General features: G+C 35.8%; 1 protein-coding gene across 2 annotated transcripts in view; it reads left to right on the top strand.

Annotated features, from left to right (window-relative positions):
- LOC149144721 (isoleucine--tRNA ligase, cytoplasmic-like) overlaps positions 1-20,505 on the top strand; it is a 739,557-nt gene that overhangs the window by 546,374 nt on the left and 172,678 nt on the right. The window contains exon 27 of one of the 2 annotated variants that reach the window (XM_089449913.1): positions 18,658-19,226. The exons of the other annotated variant lie outside the window; for it this stretch is intronic. Within the exon in view, the coding sequence (XP_089306039.1) occupies positions 18,658-18,759 (102 nt within the window). The 3' untranslated portion in view covers positions 18,760-19,226. Of the gene's footprint in view, positions 1-18,657; positions 19,227-20,505 lie in introns of those variants that run through there. 2 annotated transcript variants of the gene reach the window in all.

Below are 20,505 nucleotides of genomic sequence, written 5' to 3'. Positions count from 1 at the left end.
GTCACCTCTGAAAAGAGGACGAGATCCGGAGGCTACCTGGCCCTTTCCAGACTCTGTCTAAGAGTATAGGAGAAAACACACAAGCGGTATAATAGCCGAGAAGCTCAAAGATATAGAATAACAATGGTGCAACATATAACAATATAACCATAAGCAGATACTCAAGAAATGCAGAGAGAAATGCTAAGCCATTTTATTATACTGAGTAATAGAATGAGTACAGGAGGTGATCAGAAAGATGGCACCTCGACTTGCACGAGGAAAGTGAAGAAATACACTTAGAATAGCAAAGGAATGGCCCCTCTCTGAACTACGTCCAAGCTGCTGGAGAACTGTTGTGCTACTGCTGCTGCTAGAAATCAAATGAAGATTTGGGGCTGTTCCCCTCCTCAGAAAAGGCTGAAACTCTAGAATTGGACTCTACTCAAGAAACCCAGAAAAACCTAGAAAGCTTTTCTAAAATAGCCAACCTCCGAAAATCACCCCCTTGGGGTTCTGCGCAGTCCCTCAATGCTCTGCGCTGCCACTGAATGAAACCCTCCAGAAATCTGCGTGGAACCTTTTCCAAAACTCACCAATATGCAAGGGTTGAGCCCCTGCTCAATCTCTCAGCACAAATCCTACTGCAAACCCTCAACCCAGACTCCTGCAAGAAAGAACTGCGCCCCCCTCTCAGTGTTGCGCAGTCCTCCAAAACGCAGATGAAACTGCTGATGGAACTACTGCTAAAATGCTAATGGAAATACCTTGCCCAGCAGGCACTCGAAGTCCCCCGGGGCTAAGGGTGAGATCTCTGAACGGAGACACTCAATGCACTAAACAGTGCTGCAGACTAGCTAAACAACCAGCGTGCTGTAAGTCGAAATGACTATCACAAATGTTCATAACTGAATGATCAAAATGAGGGGGCTTCTCTCTTTTATAGCCTTTGTCTCTCTCAATCCCAAGGCTCACATTCTCCAACGTAATTCCCTTCTTGCCATGTGTCTCTTCCCTTCTGCGTAGTCCCTCAATGTGTTTGCATGGGCTCCATCTTTGCATCCCCCTTTGGCCCCCTTGGCTCCCCTTTAAGTCACTACGTTGTGCTACCAGGAAGTGACTTTTATTCTATAAGTGAGTTATGTCCCCCTTCCTCACTTTTGTATTTATGAATAATTATAGAAGGCAAAAATTGAGCAAAATCGAATATTCCAATTAGCCATGGCTAATTAGGAATATTACAGACGTTGGCACATTTTTGTAGTGACAATGGGGAGAAGCAACTAGAGAGAGCATTGTTCGACTGTTGCTTGAGGACAAGCAACGTTTTGGCGGGGAGGAATGTGATATTCCCACTTAGCAATATTGCTAAGAGAAATATCAATCTTGCGCAATTTTGTCTTATTTCTTATTTGCACTTAGGAGATGTGGGTTCAAAAGTCTCACATGAATTTTGGGATTAAGTGGGGGCCCAAATATTAGGAAGGAAATAAAATATTGTGGCTCTAGTGGAGCTTGCGGGCCACCCCATATAGAATTATGACCCACATGTGGAAGATACTCTCATTGGAGCGAAGTTGGCGGGGAATGTCGCGTTGGGCCCACATGGGCATCTTGGAGACTCTTTGATAAATAGAGAAAAAGACACTCATTTTGGTCATTCATTCATCTATTCAGAACAACGTAACACGCTTTAGCTGAAGCCAAGTTTGCAATGTTGTTTAGAGCACGAGTGTCTTCTAACGGAGATCTCAACCCTTATTTCAGTGGACTTCTAGTGGCAACCCAGGGAGAGAGTCCCACTTATACCAGTTTGTACCAAGAGCAGGGAGTGCGAGTTTGTGGAGAGGATTGGTAGCAACAGTATAGGGACTGCGTAGTTCTTGGAGGAGGCACACTTGGAGGTTGAGGAGTGAAGGGAGTTAGGGGCTGAAACTTAAGGTGGAGTCCAGGAAAGTGTTGTGGAGGCTTTTCCAACATTTTTTCGAAGCAGCAAACGCAATATTTGCTACAGGTTACATCTTATGCTTGTGCAGGAGGGCCAAGCATTTGGGGTTCAATTTTGGAACGTCAAAACTAGGACAAACCCTTTCTGGGTTTTTTTGGGTTTATTGAGGAGAGACCAAGATTAATTTGGCAAAATTTTCTAGGCAGATTTGAGGGGCCAAACAGGGGCCCTAGCTTAGCCAGCAGCGAGAGGAGCTAGGGGAAAATTGGGCCAAAATTCCAAGGTCAACATTTGGCCAATTCCTTCATGGGTTTTTGTGGTATATTGGTGGAGAGCTCGAGGTTAATTTCTAGGAATTTTCTGAGCATCCGAGGAGACCCTAACAACAGTGCTTTGCAGCCAGCGGCATATTTTTTGGGTAGTTTCAGCGCAGAGCCAGGAGAGAGCAACAACAGATTTGAGAGGGATTTCTTATTGTTCATTTGGGTTTAGCTAGCTTGCCTTGAGCAAGCCTAGGTGCACTCTTTCCAACACCACATTGTACCCCTTTTATTTATTATAAAATGGATTAGATCAATGCAGTTCATGGAGATTTTTGGTTGTTAAATGTGTTGTAAATTTTTGTATGTGTTTCTGCTATGTTTGCTTTGTTTAACATTGTATATTTTCATTAGGAATATTGCATATTTAAAAATTGACTAATAATCTAATTAAGTCATTTCTTGGCAGAATTTCGAGAAATGATTTTTGGGTTCTGGAGATCTCATGCATTCTAGTCTCTCCACAAAACTTCAAAGCTAGAACACAATTGATGCTACAAAAATTAACAAGTTTTAACTTGTAAATAAGTTTTGTTACAATACCATGGGAAAATACTATGGCTTATCAATACCACATGCCCAAAAACCATAATTCATTTCACAATTAAAAATTAAAATGTACAATATATTAGATCTTGCATATATCATTGATTACACAAAGTGACAATTCTCGATGATATGGATGGAGAGGGGGGGGGGGAGTGAGATAGTGATAGAACTAGAGGGCACAAAAAGAAAAGGAGAGAGGGACATAGAGATAGATGGAGTTGGAGGGGAGAGAGAGAGAGAGGGAAGAACAAAGACATAGAGAGATAAAGGTAGATAGAGAGGGAGTGATAAGAAAGAGATGGAGAGAGAGTGAGGGAGGGAGGAGAGGAGGGAAGACAAAGAGAAGGAGACATAGAGACAGGGGGAGAGAGACGAGAGAGCGAGGGAGATAGTGATAGAGATAGAGTAATAGGGGAAAAAGACAGGGGGGTGGGAGAGAAAGGAAGGAAAAGAAAGAGGAATTGAGAGAGAGAAGGAGAGATGGAGTTAGATGGGAAGAGAGGGGGAAGAACAAATACATAGAGAGACAAAGGTGGAGAGAAAGGGAGACAGAGATGGAGGGTGGAGTTAAGGAGATTGGGAGGGAGATAGTGACAGATTTGGAGGGCAGAGATAGAGGGTGATTGGGGGGGCGGGGGCACGGCGGGAGGGAGAGCACTTGAGAGAGAAAAGGAGACAGGAATGGAAGAAGAAAGAGAGAAAGAGAGGAGAGCGGGAGGGAAGACATGGAGAAGGGGAGAGAATGTGTATATTTTGGGGGTGAGATAGAGAGACAAAGAAGGAGAGGTAAAGGGAGATAAATATATAGATGAAGGGGAAAAGTGGGAAGAAGAGAGATACAGAGAGATGGAGGGAGGGAGAGATAGATATATATGGAGAGTGTGTGTGTGTGTGTTTGGTGGGGTGAGATAGAGAGACAAATGAGATATGGAGGGAGGGAGAGATAGATATATATGGAGAGTGTGTGTGTGTGTGTGTGTGTTTGGTGGGGCGAAATAGAGAGACAAAGGAGATATGGAGGGAGATATAAATATAGATGGTGTGGGCAGAGAGAGAGATATATATATATGAGAAGGATGGAGGGGGGAGAGAGAAGGAGAGGGATGGGAGAGAAAGAGGGAAGAAGAAAAAGACGCACAAAGACAAATATAGATATTATATAATATTATATAACATTGAACATTATTAACCATAGATGAAGAGGAAGTAAGGCTTTTACAAAAGGTAAAACAAGTTGGATTTAGAAAGTCATGAATATTTTAGTTTTTCACTGAAATAGATGTATTGATTTTAGTGTAGATGTTGATTTTTAATCATATTTGATTGATCACACTAGATGCATTGATTCAATGTAATTGTTGATTTCTAACCATATTTGATTGCTTGCACTAGATGCATTGATTTCAGTGTATATGTTGATTTCTAATCCTATTTGATTGCTTGCACTAGTTGCATTCATTGTAGATGTTGATTTCTAATTTGATGTAACTAGATGTATGATGTATATTAATTTCAAAGTAACTAGATTAATAATGTTCATTGATTTCAATGTATGTACAAAAAAATATTGACGACTTGCATTGATTTCTATGTTACAATAATTCAAACATAAATAAATATTTGAATTTTCATCTTAAATAAAATGTTCACTTCTTGAAATGGTAGACTATTTGTAATTGACTACATTATTATTATTCTCATTTTCATTTTCATCATTCAACATTGTTAGTCACATTGAATTCAAACAAGGTAATAGAAAACAACTATCATGTAAACTTACTTGGGGTTTAACATTGGAGAGAGCTAATATTAATATTAGAGAGCAAGAGAGACAAGGCATGACGTTTACTACAATATCTCGAGTTAAAGATTTGAATGGTCTATGATTTCAACCACCCTTCTCATATGATCAATATGAAAAGATGAAAATAGTAGGTGTGACAATAAGACCAGTAGAAGAAAATAGTTTGAGAATGATTATAATGAAGACTATATGTAATTGAATATATTCTTGTTATTCACATTTTCTATCATTAAACATTGTTACATAGGCATTTTGCATTCAAAATTTTTATTCCATCATTCAAGTTATTTACAGTCTCTATCATCTCAAAAAAACGAGGTAACTAATTAAATTCTAAATTAAAATGACCAAATTAATCATAGACATATTTAAGATATTTAAAATGATTAGAATAATTAGATGTTCAACAAATTTTGTGTGACTATGCACAACTGAAACCAACCTAGATCCATCTTAACCCTAGATCTATTAAGCTCTGAGACGAATCAAATCTCCTGAGGTGCAAACCTTTCTTCAAATTTTGCACTGGAAAAAGGCATTTGCACCTCAAGAGATTTGATCCCTCTCAACACTCGATATATTTGAGATTAAAATGAATCTAAATTGATGTTAAAGATTTAAAATTTCATAAAAATAAAATGTAAATAAAATATAGAAAAACTTTAATACATTTTAATAAATAATTATAAAATAAACATCCGATTTAATTTTCACATCTTTTAAATAATTATTTTCTAATAATTTAATTTTACATTGGTTAAAAAAAACCAAAAAACATCTTATTTTCGATATCTTTATTTATAATTTTTATTTATTAATTCAAATTTGTTTATTAAAATTGAAATGGTCTATCTCAATTCATTATTTTCAACTAATTATTCAGATCTAAATTTCTTAATATATACAACCCAAAACAAAATATAAATATACTAATATTTATGTTTAGATTAAATATACTAATATTTATGTTCTTTTAGATTACTTTTTATGTGAAGAATGGATTCAAATAAACATTTTAAAAACAAAATTTATATATATATATATATATATTATTTTATTTAGATTTAAATTATAAATATAAATAATATTTTGATTAAGAAAGAAGAAAAAAGAAAGAAATTATTTTAACATCCACGAGGTTAAAAATAGCCTATGGGATAGATTGCTTTTTCATCTGTTTCATGTATTCAATCATTTTTCTTTGAAGCTTCGAAATGAATGCTCTCAGCTTCTCGACAAACCCTTCGCTAAATAGATTATCCCAAGAGTTAGCTCCAGCATATCTATATAACATTCCATGTTGTCTTTGAAGGCCCCACATATTAAAACGAAATGTTTTCTGTTTCCAATTTTTTGGGAGAACAAAAAATGCATACTCTTTCCTCCCACAGTTCCTTTGGCCTTTTCTAGAGCGTTGTTTCACAACGGAGTTGATGAGAATTAGTCCTTAACTGAGCAATAAGAATTTTGGCTCTCCAAGAGATATTGGTCTTTATGTATGCTTTTGGTTGATGACTATGAGTGGGATTAAACACTTCAATATAGTAATTTTTTTTTTCTCCTGGCTCCTTATCTCAAGTACGTTTGTGGAACTTTTCCATAACAAAAGTTTTTATCTCTTTGTTGTTTATGGGACACACGTTCATGCAAATACCCCATTTACTAAACCATTTGTTATTTTGCTGCATCCAAGTTTTTTTGCTCTTTCACAATCTATCATTAAAGACAACCTTAGGCTATCTACCATCTTCCATTTGCTCAATTTTTTTTAAATACCTTATGATTCGCACCATAGCAATTGCTTCAATAGGAGCAGTGCATGTTTCACTTAACAAGATATCATAAGGAACTGCACTTTTTAATCTTAAACTTGTTTGTAATCAAACGCTTCTGAATTTTCTCAATTTGTCTCCACTGCATGTTGGATGTACTGCTGGCCCATAGTTCACAGCGATAGAGAATCACCGGAATCACTGGAAGCCCAAAAAGAGTTTGAGTGGTTTTCCAGTCCCATAACTCTGCCTCTCTACACCTATTTTGAAAAGCATAAAATGCTTTCCAATCCCCCAAAGTTCTTTTCTTTCTACAACCATTCCATCGTAGATTTTTGTTGAAGTCAATTCCGAGGTATTTGTAATCCGCAACTTCTTCCAGACTGTTGCCTTCAAAGTAGAACTTATGATGGTTATGTTTTCTTTTCTTAGAGAAAACCACTAATTTCGTTTTGTTAATATTGACTTACATCCCCACAGTTCTACAAAAATGCTCAAGGAATAGTAAGTGTTTTTGCAAACCAAGAGCCGATTTAGCAATCAGAATAAGGTCATCTGCATACAAAAGAAGCCTTATAACAAACTTGCCCAAATAGATACCATCACCCCCTTGTGAATTTAACCACTCCTCAAGCTTGTCGATATATAAACCAAAAAGGGTAGGAGACAATGGGCAACCTTGCTCGACCCCGATATCGCTTCTAAAACTTTCAAAAATGACTACTAAATTTCTAATTATGACTTTCACCTCTTCATACAGCCTATGCACAGCTGCTCTCAAATGTTTAGGAACCCCAAGTTCCTCCATTTTGTGCCAAAGCTTATCCCTAGGAACTGATTCAAACACTTTTCTGAAATCAACAAAGCAACAAAAGGCTTCTTCCTTTTTCTCCCAAACTTTTTCAATGATGTGCCTTAAAGTTATACAATGATCAACTGTGGAATGTTTAGGTCTAAAATCTATTTTCCCTTTAGCACGATTATCTCTTTCTTCTGCCCACTTGCTAATTTTGTTTTCTAGCATGCTTCCAAATAGCTTTGCAAACAAAGAGTTTATCATGATGGTCCTATAATTGCGAGGATTATTGACGTCACTGCTCTTGAAAAGAGGTATTTCCAGACTAGTTATCCAATCTATGGGGAGCCCTTGTTGTATGATGTTGTTGAAGATTTTTGTAATGTGAAGTGTAAGAATCTTTGAGCCCCACTTTAGATATTCTACTTGGAGCTTAGCTATGTTTTTTTCTTTTCCAACACCCAGTTTCTTGGTACTCATCTCTACCTCTTGTACCGTGAAGAGTTCAATATCAGTGTTGACCAAGGGGGGAGGGTCAACCTTGGGAACCTGCTCATAGAGTTGTCTTGCATAGTCAAACCACTTAGAAGCTATAATATTATTTCCAATTTGTATCTTTTTCGATTGGAACTCCTTCCAAAATAATTTGGGATTATTTTTCCCAAGGAAGATTAGTTCTTCCCTCCTTGAAACCATGAAATCAGCTTTTTTCTTTCTTAATAACTACTTGTAAGCTTTGAGCTTTATGTTATCCTTGTTTAACTCTTTCCACATTCTCCTTGCCTTTTTGCATTCCTCGTCAAACCAAGCATTAACTGGAAAGCAATTTGTTTCAGACTTCTTAATTATTTCTCTTTTACACTTTGCAAATGCGCATTGAATTAAATGTGTTAATTCATGGCTATGAACGCTGTGAATTGTAATTTTCTCCTTCTCGAATAGCCTCTCTAGTGTCATTTTGAAGGTATTACAATTTACTGGGGTCAAAAGAATTCTGCCATGTGGGAGATTTTGTTGGACATGCTGAATTTTTTACTCTAATTGGTTCTTTCCAATCCAAGAGAAACATAAATAAATTGGCTTGTGATCTGATTTCAAGTCCCACAGCTGAGCTCCAATCAAAACTTCTTCCATTTTCTCACACAAACCATGCAAGCAAATTACATAGTGTACCACACTTGCTCCATTGTAAGTATTGCAAGTGAAATTACCAAACTTTGCCCATCTTGTCAAGCCATTACAAATGACTAAATCAAAGGCTCCACATAGACTAAGCAATTGTTCACCAAAGAGATTGTAGCCCTTGTCCTCTGAAATTCTTTTCCACTGATGATTACTTTCTTCTGCAAGCCAAATAGGGTCGCAATCATCTTTACAACAAAGAATGCTAGCTTCCTCACTTGCAATCCTAGCATTGAAATCACCCACTATAAAGACTTCACCTAGCTGCGAATATGTTGCAATATCCGCTTTTAAGGCTGCAAATGGATCTTTGTGGTCAATTCCTCTACCTTCGTAGATTTTTAAAACCTGCAACGCAAAATAGCATGCTGCAATTCTGATGTGGTTTCCATTTTCTGATATTTTAAATGAAATGAATTGCTTATTTGAATCTTCTTTTTCTCACTAAATGAGACGACTTTCTTTCTCCCTTACTAAAACCATGATACCCCCGTGCCCTTTGTCATTCCCTGCTGCCTTGTTCCACACTGTCATCTTCCAGTGTCCTTCAAACAGAGGTGTCTTGCACCCTTCATGCTCATGTGTTTCTATGAGGCAAATTATGTCTCTATCTTCCGCAATAGGCCCTAACCCAAGTCCTCGTCTCCATAGGTAACCTCTACAATTCAAACAAACTAATTTTAAGGAAACTTGGGTATGACTTTATTGTTATTTATTTTGACATGCAAAACTCATATTTGAGTCTTTGTCCTTGCTTTCCCATACTGACCTTGCTTTTTGATTTCTTGTTGAAGAGTTTGTTGCCATTTCTTTATTACCATCTTGCTGCTCTGTTTTGGAAGGAGGTCCAAATCGCGTTATCACAACCTTGCCTTTATAAATCCATGCTCTCTTGCCTTCATCTCTTGCTGCCCTAACCTTTAAAATTTCCTCCTTTTTTTCCTCCTATTGTTTTATAGTTAAATCTTCTTCTAGGAAAAAAACAAGAACCCCTCAAGAGATGTTTCTTGCTTAGAATGATATATTTATCACGCAAGCTAGGCATAATGACTTTTATGGGCTTGGCTCTCTCCCCGTTAAACTTACCCACCCTCCATGCTTCGCATATTTGTCCTTGCCATAGCAACTTGTCTTTCAAGAAGTCTCTTGCAAGGTTAAGAGTACATTCATTTTTCTCATAGTCTTTCAACCCTTTAATAATTATGTTTCTGCCCTATTTTGTTTTCCCTTGCCTTCACTATCATGTATGTTGTTAACCTGAATATTTGTTTCTCCTTCCTTATTAGCAGAATTGCTAATAACTTGAGCCCAAGTTTTGGAAACTTTGGTGGAATCTCCTTTCGTTTTTCTTTTGTGTTCTCTTTATGATTGTTTATTTGGGCAATCATTTTCCCTTTATCTTGGGACGATTTCACATTCACCACCTCTATACTTTCCACTACAGATTTCTTTATGTTTTGCACATCCGCCTTCATGCATTGTCATTCTGTGATCCCTATCAGGGGAGCTTCCTATAGCAATGCCACTTGTTCTTTTAAAACTTTATTGCTTTCTGCTAAAGCCTTGTTCTCCGCTGTTATTATATGAATTTTATGATCTCTTTCCTGCGCTTTAGCTTCTAAAACCTCCAACTTTTGTTTTGCATTTAACAATTCTTTCACATAAAGATCAGATGACCAAGTGAGAGGTGTGGATGTGGAACTATATAAGACAGAATCATCAATGACTTTTCCTCTGGATTTCTTGTTGCGATGTGCTTGTAGAGGAGACTTGTTTGAGTGCTTTTTGCGAAGGGCTCAAGTACTTTTCTTTTTAGACTGTTTCTTCTTTGTTTTCTCCCATTTTAGACGGTCTATTGTTCATTTTAAAATGCCCTGATATAGTTTGGCGTTGACCCAAAACCACTTCTCCGCTTTGGCAGATGAGGCAATTTTCACTTGTTCTAAATCATTTGTTTCCACATATTCTGAAATTTCTTGTCCCTTTGTCATGTTTGAATGCATTTGTCGTCCAACCTATTTCGAGAAACATATAGTTTTATAAAATGCAAAGATTACTTCGCATTGCTCCCTGTTGTCCAGGGTATCATTGCTCCTTGCTCGCTGCTAGATACTTCTGCTGCATAAAACCTCCCTACTCTCACACTGCTCACTGTTCACTACACGCTGCATTCACTAACACTGCTCGGCTCACACTTAAATGAACAAGAAATTTATTCAAAAAGTAGGATCCGTCATCGTTTTGTTCTTCTGTTTGATTTTTTGGTGTGCGACGACTTAATGTGCCTAATCTTCCCTGGTCCCACGTGACCCTGCGACTCTGCTATTTTCGTTCGAATGGTTGACGACCATCGTTAATCTATACCTCGACGTCGCCGATATGCAAATCTCTATTATACAGACAGCCATTCTCCCTGGCTTCCGGCGAAGAGATGCAACATTGTGATCCCTTCGGCTATATAGGGCTGACTTGAACTAAGGATTCATCATCATGTTGAAAATATGTTTTATTTATTTTATTTCATTTAAGGATTCATCATCATGTGTTATAAAGTTATGTTGAATTTTTAATATTAAATAAAGTTGATTTTAATATATTGAAAATATGTTTTATTTTAAAAATGATTATTAATATTTTATTTAGAAAATTTATAGTTTATAATTTTTTATGAATTTAAATAAAATAGTTAAAATTAATAATGTTAATGTCATGTTGTTAAGTCTCATTGGCACGGTTGAAGATGGGCAAGGCAACTCAGGATCAAATTTCATGGTGGTGATTGTGTCTTGTGCTAGGGGGAGGAGACATACTAAAAAATTTAGTTAGCTAAGCACTGGTGTGGCCTACGCTGGGGGATGGGTGTGATCCCTGGGTAACTTTGACGACTTAGATGCCCCTAGATCACAATACCTCAAGTCACAATTCAAGCATGAAAGATCACAAACAACTTAAAAAAATGTTAATATCATATTAATTATTAACATAATTGAATTAAATAATATTAATATAACATTTCATTTCAAATTTTAATTATTCCATTTTGTAAAAAAAATATTATAAACTTTTATTTAAATAGTAAAAATAAATATCAAATTTCAATATCATTTTAATAATAATAATTTTTAAAATGACATGGACAGATACCAATTACAACTCTGTTCTTTGTGGCACAAAAGATTCACTCCATATAGTGATATCACTATTAAAGTGCATCACCCATTCGCCCATTAGCTTAGAACTTTTTACTCACCAAACATTTTACATGGTATTGATATCTCCAATTTTCATAAAATTCATTGAAAATTGATACCAACAAACTATAAACACTAAAGTGAAAGGCAGAAGTTCTCCCGTCGTGGAAAGGAGGTAAAATCTCAAGTGGTTCTTCAAAAGTAGGCTGTCATATATGAGATAGCAGACCGTGTGCGCACATTTTCAGATAGTCAGCTTTTCACGGAATACACTAATGCCTGTTACCTAGCTACCCATTTTATGTTTGGAGTTGTCTATAATGCGACTTTTTGGAGATTCTGGTGACGGAATCCGGCGGAAGAAATTGAGGTTAAATCTTGATTTGTTGCAGTTAAAATGGTTTTTTAACTGCATATTTGGATTCAGCACCCTGAAAAACCCTTAGTACGCCTTGATTGTGCAGAAACTAGCTATCAAACTTGCGATTCCAATAAATTGCTGCCGGATTTTGACCAGAAAAAACCCTGAAAAACCCTTAGTACGCCTTGATTGTGCAGAAACTAGCTATCAAACTTGCGATTCCAATAAATTGCTGCCGGATTTTGACCAGAAAAACCCACCGGAAAGGCTTCCAAAAAATCTCATTATAGACAACTGCTTTTATGTTTTAATATCTATATCTCATTTTTCGTGACATCCTCTCTAAGGTTATCTAGATCGTCCATATTTTCCGGCTCATCGTCCAATGTGCAATAGAATATTTTCCGGCTAATCGTCCAATTTGCGATAGAACTTAGGACACCCCAACAGTAACCTTTCATCTTTTGGCGGTTACTTCACCCAAACGGCCTGGAATTTGTTCGTGAAGCCGATATCACTGAGAAGTACGGATATTGTCCATTTACGTATATGTTGGAGTCAAGATTTCATTAAGAAATGTCCAACACATCATACATTATTGTTTGGGGTTTGAAAAATTGGTAATCAACTCACTTTTGCTCACTTCAAAGTATTCTGGCCGTAACTTCCTCATAGGAGCCATGGTTTTCATATTCTTTGTAGCACTGGAAACTGTGAAAGATATCTACAGCTTTGCAGTTATACGCATTTTCAACTCAACTCCCAAGAGTTTTGGAGGATGGGGTTTTCGGGATCTAACTATCTTTGGTGATGCTCTGGCAGCAAAAAGCTGCTGGCAAGTTATTTTCTTTCCTGGTTTGTGGAATGCAATCATATTCTCAAAATATATAGAACAGATTTCTGTGGTGGATTGGCTCAGGATAGAGCATAAATGTGTCAACGGCGCTTCAAGTATTTAGTCAAATTCGGTTCAAGCTCTGAGTAAGTTAAACAATTGGATTGCGTGGCGGGTTGGTTTGGGACGCCTGTGTTACTTTGGCATGGATTCTTGGTTGGGCATTGAAGTTCAGTTCTGACTTTCTAAAGGATTATTGGTAGCACTTCACCAAAAAGGATTGTTTACTCTTGTCGATGCTTGTTTATGATGAGAATGATTGATGCTATTCTTTTAGGTCTGGATGAAAATGGGAGAATTTCATCTATTTTATCAAATACTTTAGCATTTTATCGAGGGAGTATGAGACTGATAGATTGATATTGTCATATAACTTACTGTCAGAAGATCTTACAGCTAAGTTGCAATGTTCCACCAAGACTCCGGTGCGGGGAGACGCGGGTGCGGGGAGACGCACAGGGGGACGTGTGGGAGTACCCTCAAATTTTAGGGAAATTTCGGGGGTGCGGGGAGTCGTCGAGGTATATATATATATATATATAATTCAAATTCATATTCATTGTTCATTGTTAAATAATGAAAGCATAAAAATATTAAGTAGACAATTGAAATTTGAATCATTGATCCATCCTCATCATTCATTTTGATACATACATCATTCATATGACATTCTCAAGTGACAAGTCTCATTATTGAATTAATTATTACTCATACATACCATGAGATTCGAAAAACAAAAATAAAAATCAATAATAAAATATTCAAATAATGCTCATGTTGTAATCAACGATTTTACACTTGCAGGGTTGCAGCTTGTTGTGTCACTGTTTTAATTTATTTTGCAAATTTTTTTTGTTTTTCTGCCCTGCACAAAGAGTTTAAAAAAAAAAAAAAAAATTCATTATGTAAATTAAAATTTACAATGCAAATATAGTAGAATTAAATTTAAATTATTAAAATTTAAAAACAAAAAATAAGCAAAAAATAAAAATTAAATTCAAGTGACTCTCTTTGGAAGCATTTTGAAGTTTTCATTAAAATTTATATTTAAAAATTATTAAAATTTAAAACATTATAATTATAGTTTAAACAAATGATATCAAATTTAAAAATTTTAAAAATTACAGCAGGGCCGCAGGCTGTATGTTCACTGTTACAACATTTTTTTTTTAAACTACAACATTAAAACAGTTCAGATTTCAAGCTTTAATGTCTACCTGGAGGTGGAGCCGCACAGCGTCAGGGACAGAGGGTTGACGGCAAAGGACTCAGGAGGTCCGAGGATGCTGGGCTGCGGCTGAAACTTGAAAGTCGTGGTCAAAATTTTAAACAACAGCGGCTGGAGCAACTGCCAACAGCAAGCCTGCAAGGGGACGCAGCACGCTGTCTCGGCTCAGTGTCTCTCAACGGCAATGACTCAGTTCACCGTCCCTCAGCTTAGACTTTTAAGTTTTAGTTATTTAGTTTAAAAAAAAAAATTAATGGTTTTGATTTTTGAATTTTTGATTTTTAATTTTTAAGTCTTATTAGACAAATTTACGGGGGATGCCCAGGCGCACCCTTTTTGGAGAATCTAGACTCCCACACTGAAGGGGGACGCCCAGAAGCACCCTTTTTGGGGAGTCTTGGGGAGTCTAGACTCCCACACTGGGGAAACGCACCCCCTTGCGTCTCCCCAAGACTCCCCAAAAAGGGTGCGTGGGGAAACGCACCCCCAAGAGACTCCCCGTCCCGGGTGCGTGGGGTGCGAGGGGTGCGCGCACCCGACCCTGGGGGGCGCGTCCCCGTGGAACACTACTAAATTGGTATACTAAGTTTTAATGAAGAATTTACGTCTTGATGAAAAATGGGAGAATTTCATCTATTTTATCAAATACTTTAACATTTTATTGAGGGAGTATGAGACTGATAGATTGATATTGTCATATAACTTACTGTCAGAAGATCTTAGAGCTAAATTGGCATACTAAGTTTTAATGAATTTTAATCAGCAAAGAGCTCTTTGGTGGAACAATTATATATCGAAAAGTCAAAGGCAATTTAAAGTAAGGCTTTTTTCCTGGGTAGTTCTATCAAACAAATATTTGACATGGGATGTTATCAGAGAGAAAGGTTGGAAAGGGCCTAGCATTCATATGCTTTATATGAAAGAGGAAGAATCTATTCCCCATTTGTTTATACATTGTCCTATCGCACAATGCATTTGGCGACAAGTGAAAAATGATTTAAATTGTTGGGGAGTTTGGAAGGGGATTTCAGTGGAAGAAAGCTTATGGTTTTGGATTAAAATCTTCTCCAATTCTAGTTTTAAATTCCTTCATTTTTTGTTTTGTGGGGAATTTGATTGTTGAGAAATAAAATTTTATTCCAAGATGATTGTACTGACTTTTCTTTGGCAGCTCATAGAATTAGTAGTGCTTTCTTGGAGCAAATTGTCTTAATAAAGAGAAAGGATCAGATCCAAGAACTTCATTTTGAAGAAAATACTCCTTTTGGTTTTTTTGACAAAGCATGTAAGCAAAGGGTCATTGTGGAACAGGGATGGTTCTTCACCTATCATATTCTCACATTTTTGGTTTAAAGTTGGATTTAAGGAATGGAACTAACCAAAAGGCAGAGCTGATTAATCTTTGGGGGCTACTTCTTTTCGCCTTATTGAAAAATATAAAGAGGATGAAAGTTTATGGTGATTCAAAACAACCATGGAATGGGCAAATAAAAGATTCCAGTTTCATTGTCTACCTCTTGAAGCTTGGTAGTGTAAAATTTGAGCTTTTCAAGAAGAATTTGATGAAGCCCAAATTTATCACATTTTCAGAGAATCCAATGGTTCGGCTGATCACTTCAAAACAGGAAATTTTGTTAGGGAATGGGTTTGCCGAGATTTCAGAAATAGGGATAATCAAGTGGTATCCCATTACTCTGTTTTTCTGTTTTGATACTCTGCCTCTCTTTATTTTTCTTTAGTATCCTTGGATATTAGCTAGAATCAAGATGTAGTTTCCAAAATCTGCTGTAAAAGGAATGGACATTGTATCCTTGATTTTTATAAATAACAAAAATACATTTTTCTGTTAAAAAAAAAAAAAAAAAAGTTATAAGCATTTCCAGATTCCTTTTCCATTTTATACTGAATTTAGGGTTTTTCTCTTCCTGCTGATTTTTCCAAATTCACTTCTTGTACACTTTAGGCACGCAATTTTAACTCATAACACTCAAATTAACCGGAGGAATGTTCTTGTAAAATTTATTTGCACGCAAGATAATTATGGGCAACTAATTTTGAACTTCGTTAACCTTGGCTTATAAATTTTGTTGTCTCTGGCCTCAAATATCTTTAGAAAGAAATTTACCGGATCGTTGTTACAACTGTGATGGGTCCAGAATGGATTTGCCACGAAAATACATCATACTTAAAAGTACGAGAACACAATGGAAACTTGAGTCAATCTTGTATAATAATGTGGTGAATGTTGCATTAATTGTTATCGGGATAATATCGGCGCGAGGAAAAAATTCAGAATTATCGGGAAATAATAATTTGGTACAAAAATATTCTTTTTTTTTTTATTTTTTTAATATGTAAACCATCTACAACATAAAATAAATACATTGTCACATAAATATTATAAAAAAACTAATATATAAGATGTTTAATATCATTTCTAGTGCTAAAATCACACATAACATTGAATCATGTCCTGAATAGTAAGTCCTAACTCCTGAGTCCCAACTCAGCCTCAAAATATCAACGAAAAATATAATAATGTATCTCATCATGTCATAATGTCATATACAATAAAATGAAGAAAATAACTAAAGTCTAATCCTATTGATTTCCTTTGCCCCTCTTGCCAGAAAATGCCATAGCTTTCCCTTTCCCTCTAGATGTAGATGCTGGTGCTGGTGGAGTTGGCAGTGGAGTCTGCGATGCTCTAGAAGCTGAAGAACTAGAAGTAGGAGCTATAGGAGGTAGACCACGTCCTCCACTGGTGGCAGGGGTAGCCCGGGCAAGTGGTGTCCCCTGGAAACATTACAATCTCCTAATCCTGAAATCTTGAAAAACTGATAAGTCTGTTGGATTTTGAATGAAATCTAAAATTCTACTTCCTCCATATGAAATCCAATGAGGCCATGAAATCTAAAATTCTACTTCCTCCATATGAAATCCAATGAGGCCGGAACCACTCTCAAACATCCTGAGTCATTTCATGGTAATGTTGAAAATTTAAGTAAAAGGATGAAAATGAAGATTAAGGAGAATGTCACTTTTACTAAACATTACCATGAATAGCATATCAATACTAGGGCCTAGACTTGATCATTAAGCTGCCCCACTAAAAAATTATTTGTTTTTTTTTTTTTAAATTGTATTTCGAACATTTAGCATCTCTTATAAAACCTCGCTGCCTGATTGCCCACAATAAAAACAGAAAAAATCGCGATGATTTTTTCAAAAAATCGCCATCGTGTATAAAAAAAACTGGCGATAATTTCCGATATTACTTGTGATAATATCGGCAGCGAGAAATTATCATGATAAAACGATAATATCACGATTTTAACAACACTGATTTGATGGCCCCTAAATAATTTTAGCTATATTTCATTGCTGTATTTTCTGTTTATAATAGTTGCTTATGATAACTCATAAGCATCGCTTTATTATAGGTAATTGATAAATTCTCTAATACCCATGAATCTCTCGTTACTGTTGGCATCGGATATGCATTGCGACTTTACTAAATAATGAAATTACGCACATACACGTATGTAGATATATATTGCAAAGTCCCTACGTATACAAGGTAGGCACAATAAAGTTTTATGAAAATTTTATGGAAGCGCTGAGCGACTTTTTTCATTTTTTCTTTTTTTCATGTTATACGAGAGGAAACAGTACGTTCCAAAATGCTTTTGTGAGACACCTCAGTAAACAATATCTTTATTTCATCATAATATCTTGCTTCACGTCGGACAATTCAGCTATTTTATCTCAAAGTTAAAATTTACAAAATTTATGATCTTTTTAGCATTTATGGAAGAGGCATTTTAACAAGCTAGGAGCTTTTTTATTGGCAGTTACATCTCTAAGTATGCCTTCGATATTATAAAATTTTACAACAGCAGTTACAGAAATTGATTCAGAGAAACCTTTGCAATCTTAGCTTCTAGAATTCTTCAGAACATTTGACAATGTCATTTCTACTATTAAGAAGAAGAATGGGATGGGGGGCACTCAACCATCTTGTTTCTTCAATTATATTTAGCTTTAAATATGGCTGGCTTGGAAGTAAGTGAGAAGTTAAGTCAGAATTCCACTTCTGTAATGGAACTTTGTACATAAGAAGGTTTCAACCAATTTCAAAATAATCCAAATCTATCGATTTATTTTTTTAAAACGATCAACATGGAATTTTGACTCACCGAACTAAAATGTGACGATTTGAGTTCCCTATAATCAACATCTTAAAAGGAAACTTAAATTAAGATGAGGAATTACTTTGTTTCTGCAAAATAATGCAAATTCAGAGAAGAGTGTATTTTCCTTTGTCTCTATGGAAGTATGCAAATTTAGAGAAGGGCGTACTTTCTTCCTCTCATTATCCTAATCTAGAATGGATTAAGTAGTATAATGTATTACATGTGAAATTCTTCAGTATTGAGAACCAACCCTTTGGGGTTTCTTCAAAGTCTGAAGGATGTGAATGCCTGGTACGTAATAAAATGGTTCTTGGACCAAGTCCAGTGCCAACTAATCAAATATTTTTCTGGGTAGATAACATAGTTCAAGTCGATATGCTGACATCATCTATGTTTTACGATATTGAGATAATGATATTGTGCTGGAATTTCGCAGGTAAAGATAGCCTGCATTGAAGATCAACCACCTCTTGATATTAAACTCCGTGAGCATTTGTATCTGTCGGTTGGAGATTATTACCTCAGTATGAGAACATGATGATGAGAGCTTCACCAACTCAAGTGTAATCCAAACTTTATAGCTAATGACAAATTTTAACTTTGGAAGAAAGTAATTTTTTATAATTTTCCCTCCCCCAATCTAAGTTCATACCATCTTGATTCTGACTGTTTTTTCTTTAGTTTCATAATGAGTAATCATGTCAGATTCTTTCCTTCAACACTGTTGAATTGAAAAAGTAATTGGACGAGTTTGAGATACTAAAATACTGTGAAAATTGCAAGTCGTTTCTGAAATATTGGTATATGAGTGGTTATTTTGGTATTTCACCACAATCGAGCCTTCATGGTAGTCAATTGAAAACTCATATCGAGTATTCTAATAAGGGCATTCTGGGTAGAAAAATACCATAGAAGACTGCACAGAGATTGTTATATACAAATTTCCCAAGGAAAAAGGATACCATATGATATGATAAAAAAATTCCAATTGATTACATGCTTAAATTATATGTTTTTATTGAGTTGCGTTACTTTTTGAATGGCATCTTAGAATTGGAAAGCATGTGGATAGGCTTGTCAATGGATTTAGGCAGGGTTTCTACTTTTGCTCTATTGATAGTGGCTTGAGTATACTTTCAATATGAAAGGATGCACATTGTGTTTCATTTTGATGGCCTTTTCTAGCAGATTCATTCTCTTGTATAAAATGTGTTTACTTTGTCGTGATTACATGTCGACTGTACTTGATATTCTCAAAGACAAAGCTCCTGATCTGCTCCTGATCTTTGTATTCAACGGGCGGATTAAATTTTCCTTTGGCTGGAAATCCATGTTTTGTGTACAGCAGAAGTGATAATGTGTTTTATATTGTTAGAAACTGCAGCAAAAATGTTCGATCAGTGTAACTCAAAAAAGGATGGTCAGCCCCGTAAGAGTGCATGCAATATGGGTGTTTCCATATATATATTTATATATATATATATAATATCTGTGTTTTTATTCTATGTTATCAGAAACGAGAAATGGGAAACGAGAATGGTACGAGAAACGAAGTTTGGAGGTTTCGCATATAAGAAACGAGGAGAGAGAAAAACACCATATTAAAGGTGAACAATATAAACAAAGCATTAATTATAAACCTGCAATGTTTCTGCTCATGAAATTGTAAAAAAACAATTGTAAATACTAATTTAGTTTTAAGAAGGAAGTGATAATTTTGTAGATCCAAAAATTTAGCCATCATTAATTCCAAGAAAATAGCAAACATTGATAAGAATAAGAGATTTGAAATATAAATAATTAAATTTGTTCTTTTGAATATATATGTATCTCTAAAGTCACTTCCAACAATTCATATCAAAGTGCAAGTAAACCTAATAATCTAAATTTTGAAGCTCATTTTCTGGAATAGTTGTTGAGCTTGAGCCAATTCCAAAAGAATTATTTTGGTCAATAGACTTCATGGTATCATCAAGCATGTCTTCAGCATTGTCTTGTAGCACCTCAAGTGAAAGCTCATCATTTTCGTCATCTTGTGAACCACCATAATCCCACATTCTCGTGGATCTAGTTGTGTATTCTAGTTGTTGTCGAGATAACAAACGCAGATTTGAGTGTACAAACACCAAATCTTGTGCCATTTTTGTGCCTAGGCGATTCCTCTTCGTTGAATGGATGAAAGCATATTCACTCCAATTTCTTTCACATGCAGAGGAACTAGTCACCTGTAAAATAAAATTAAAATTATGTTAGTCATAGTCAATCAATAAATCTTATAAGATAA

The sequence above is a fragment of the Pinus tabuliformis genome, chromosome X (genome assembly GCF_031772625.1).
Source record: "Pinus tabuliformis cultivar Carrire ecotype Pingquan chromosome X, CPIR1, whole genome shotgun sequence".
Lineage (NCBI taxonomy): Eukaryota > Viridiplantae > Streptophyta > Pinopsida > Pinales > Pinaceae > Pinus > Pinus tabuliformis.
The sequence above is the reverse complement of the archived record's forward strand: the minus strand, read 5'-3'. Positions and strand labels throughout refer to the sequence as shown.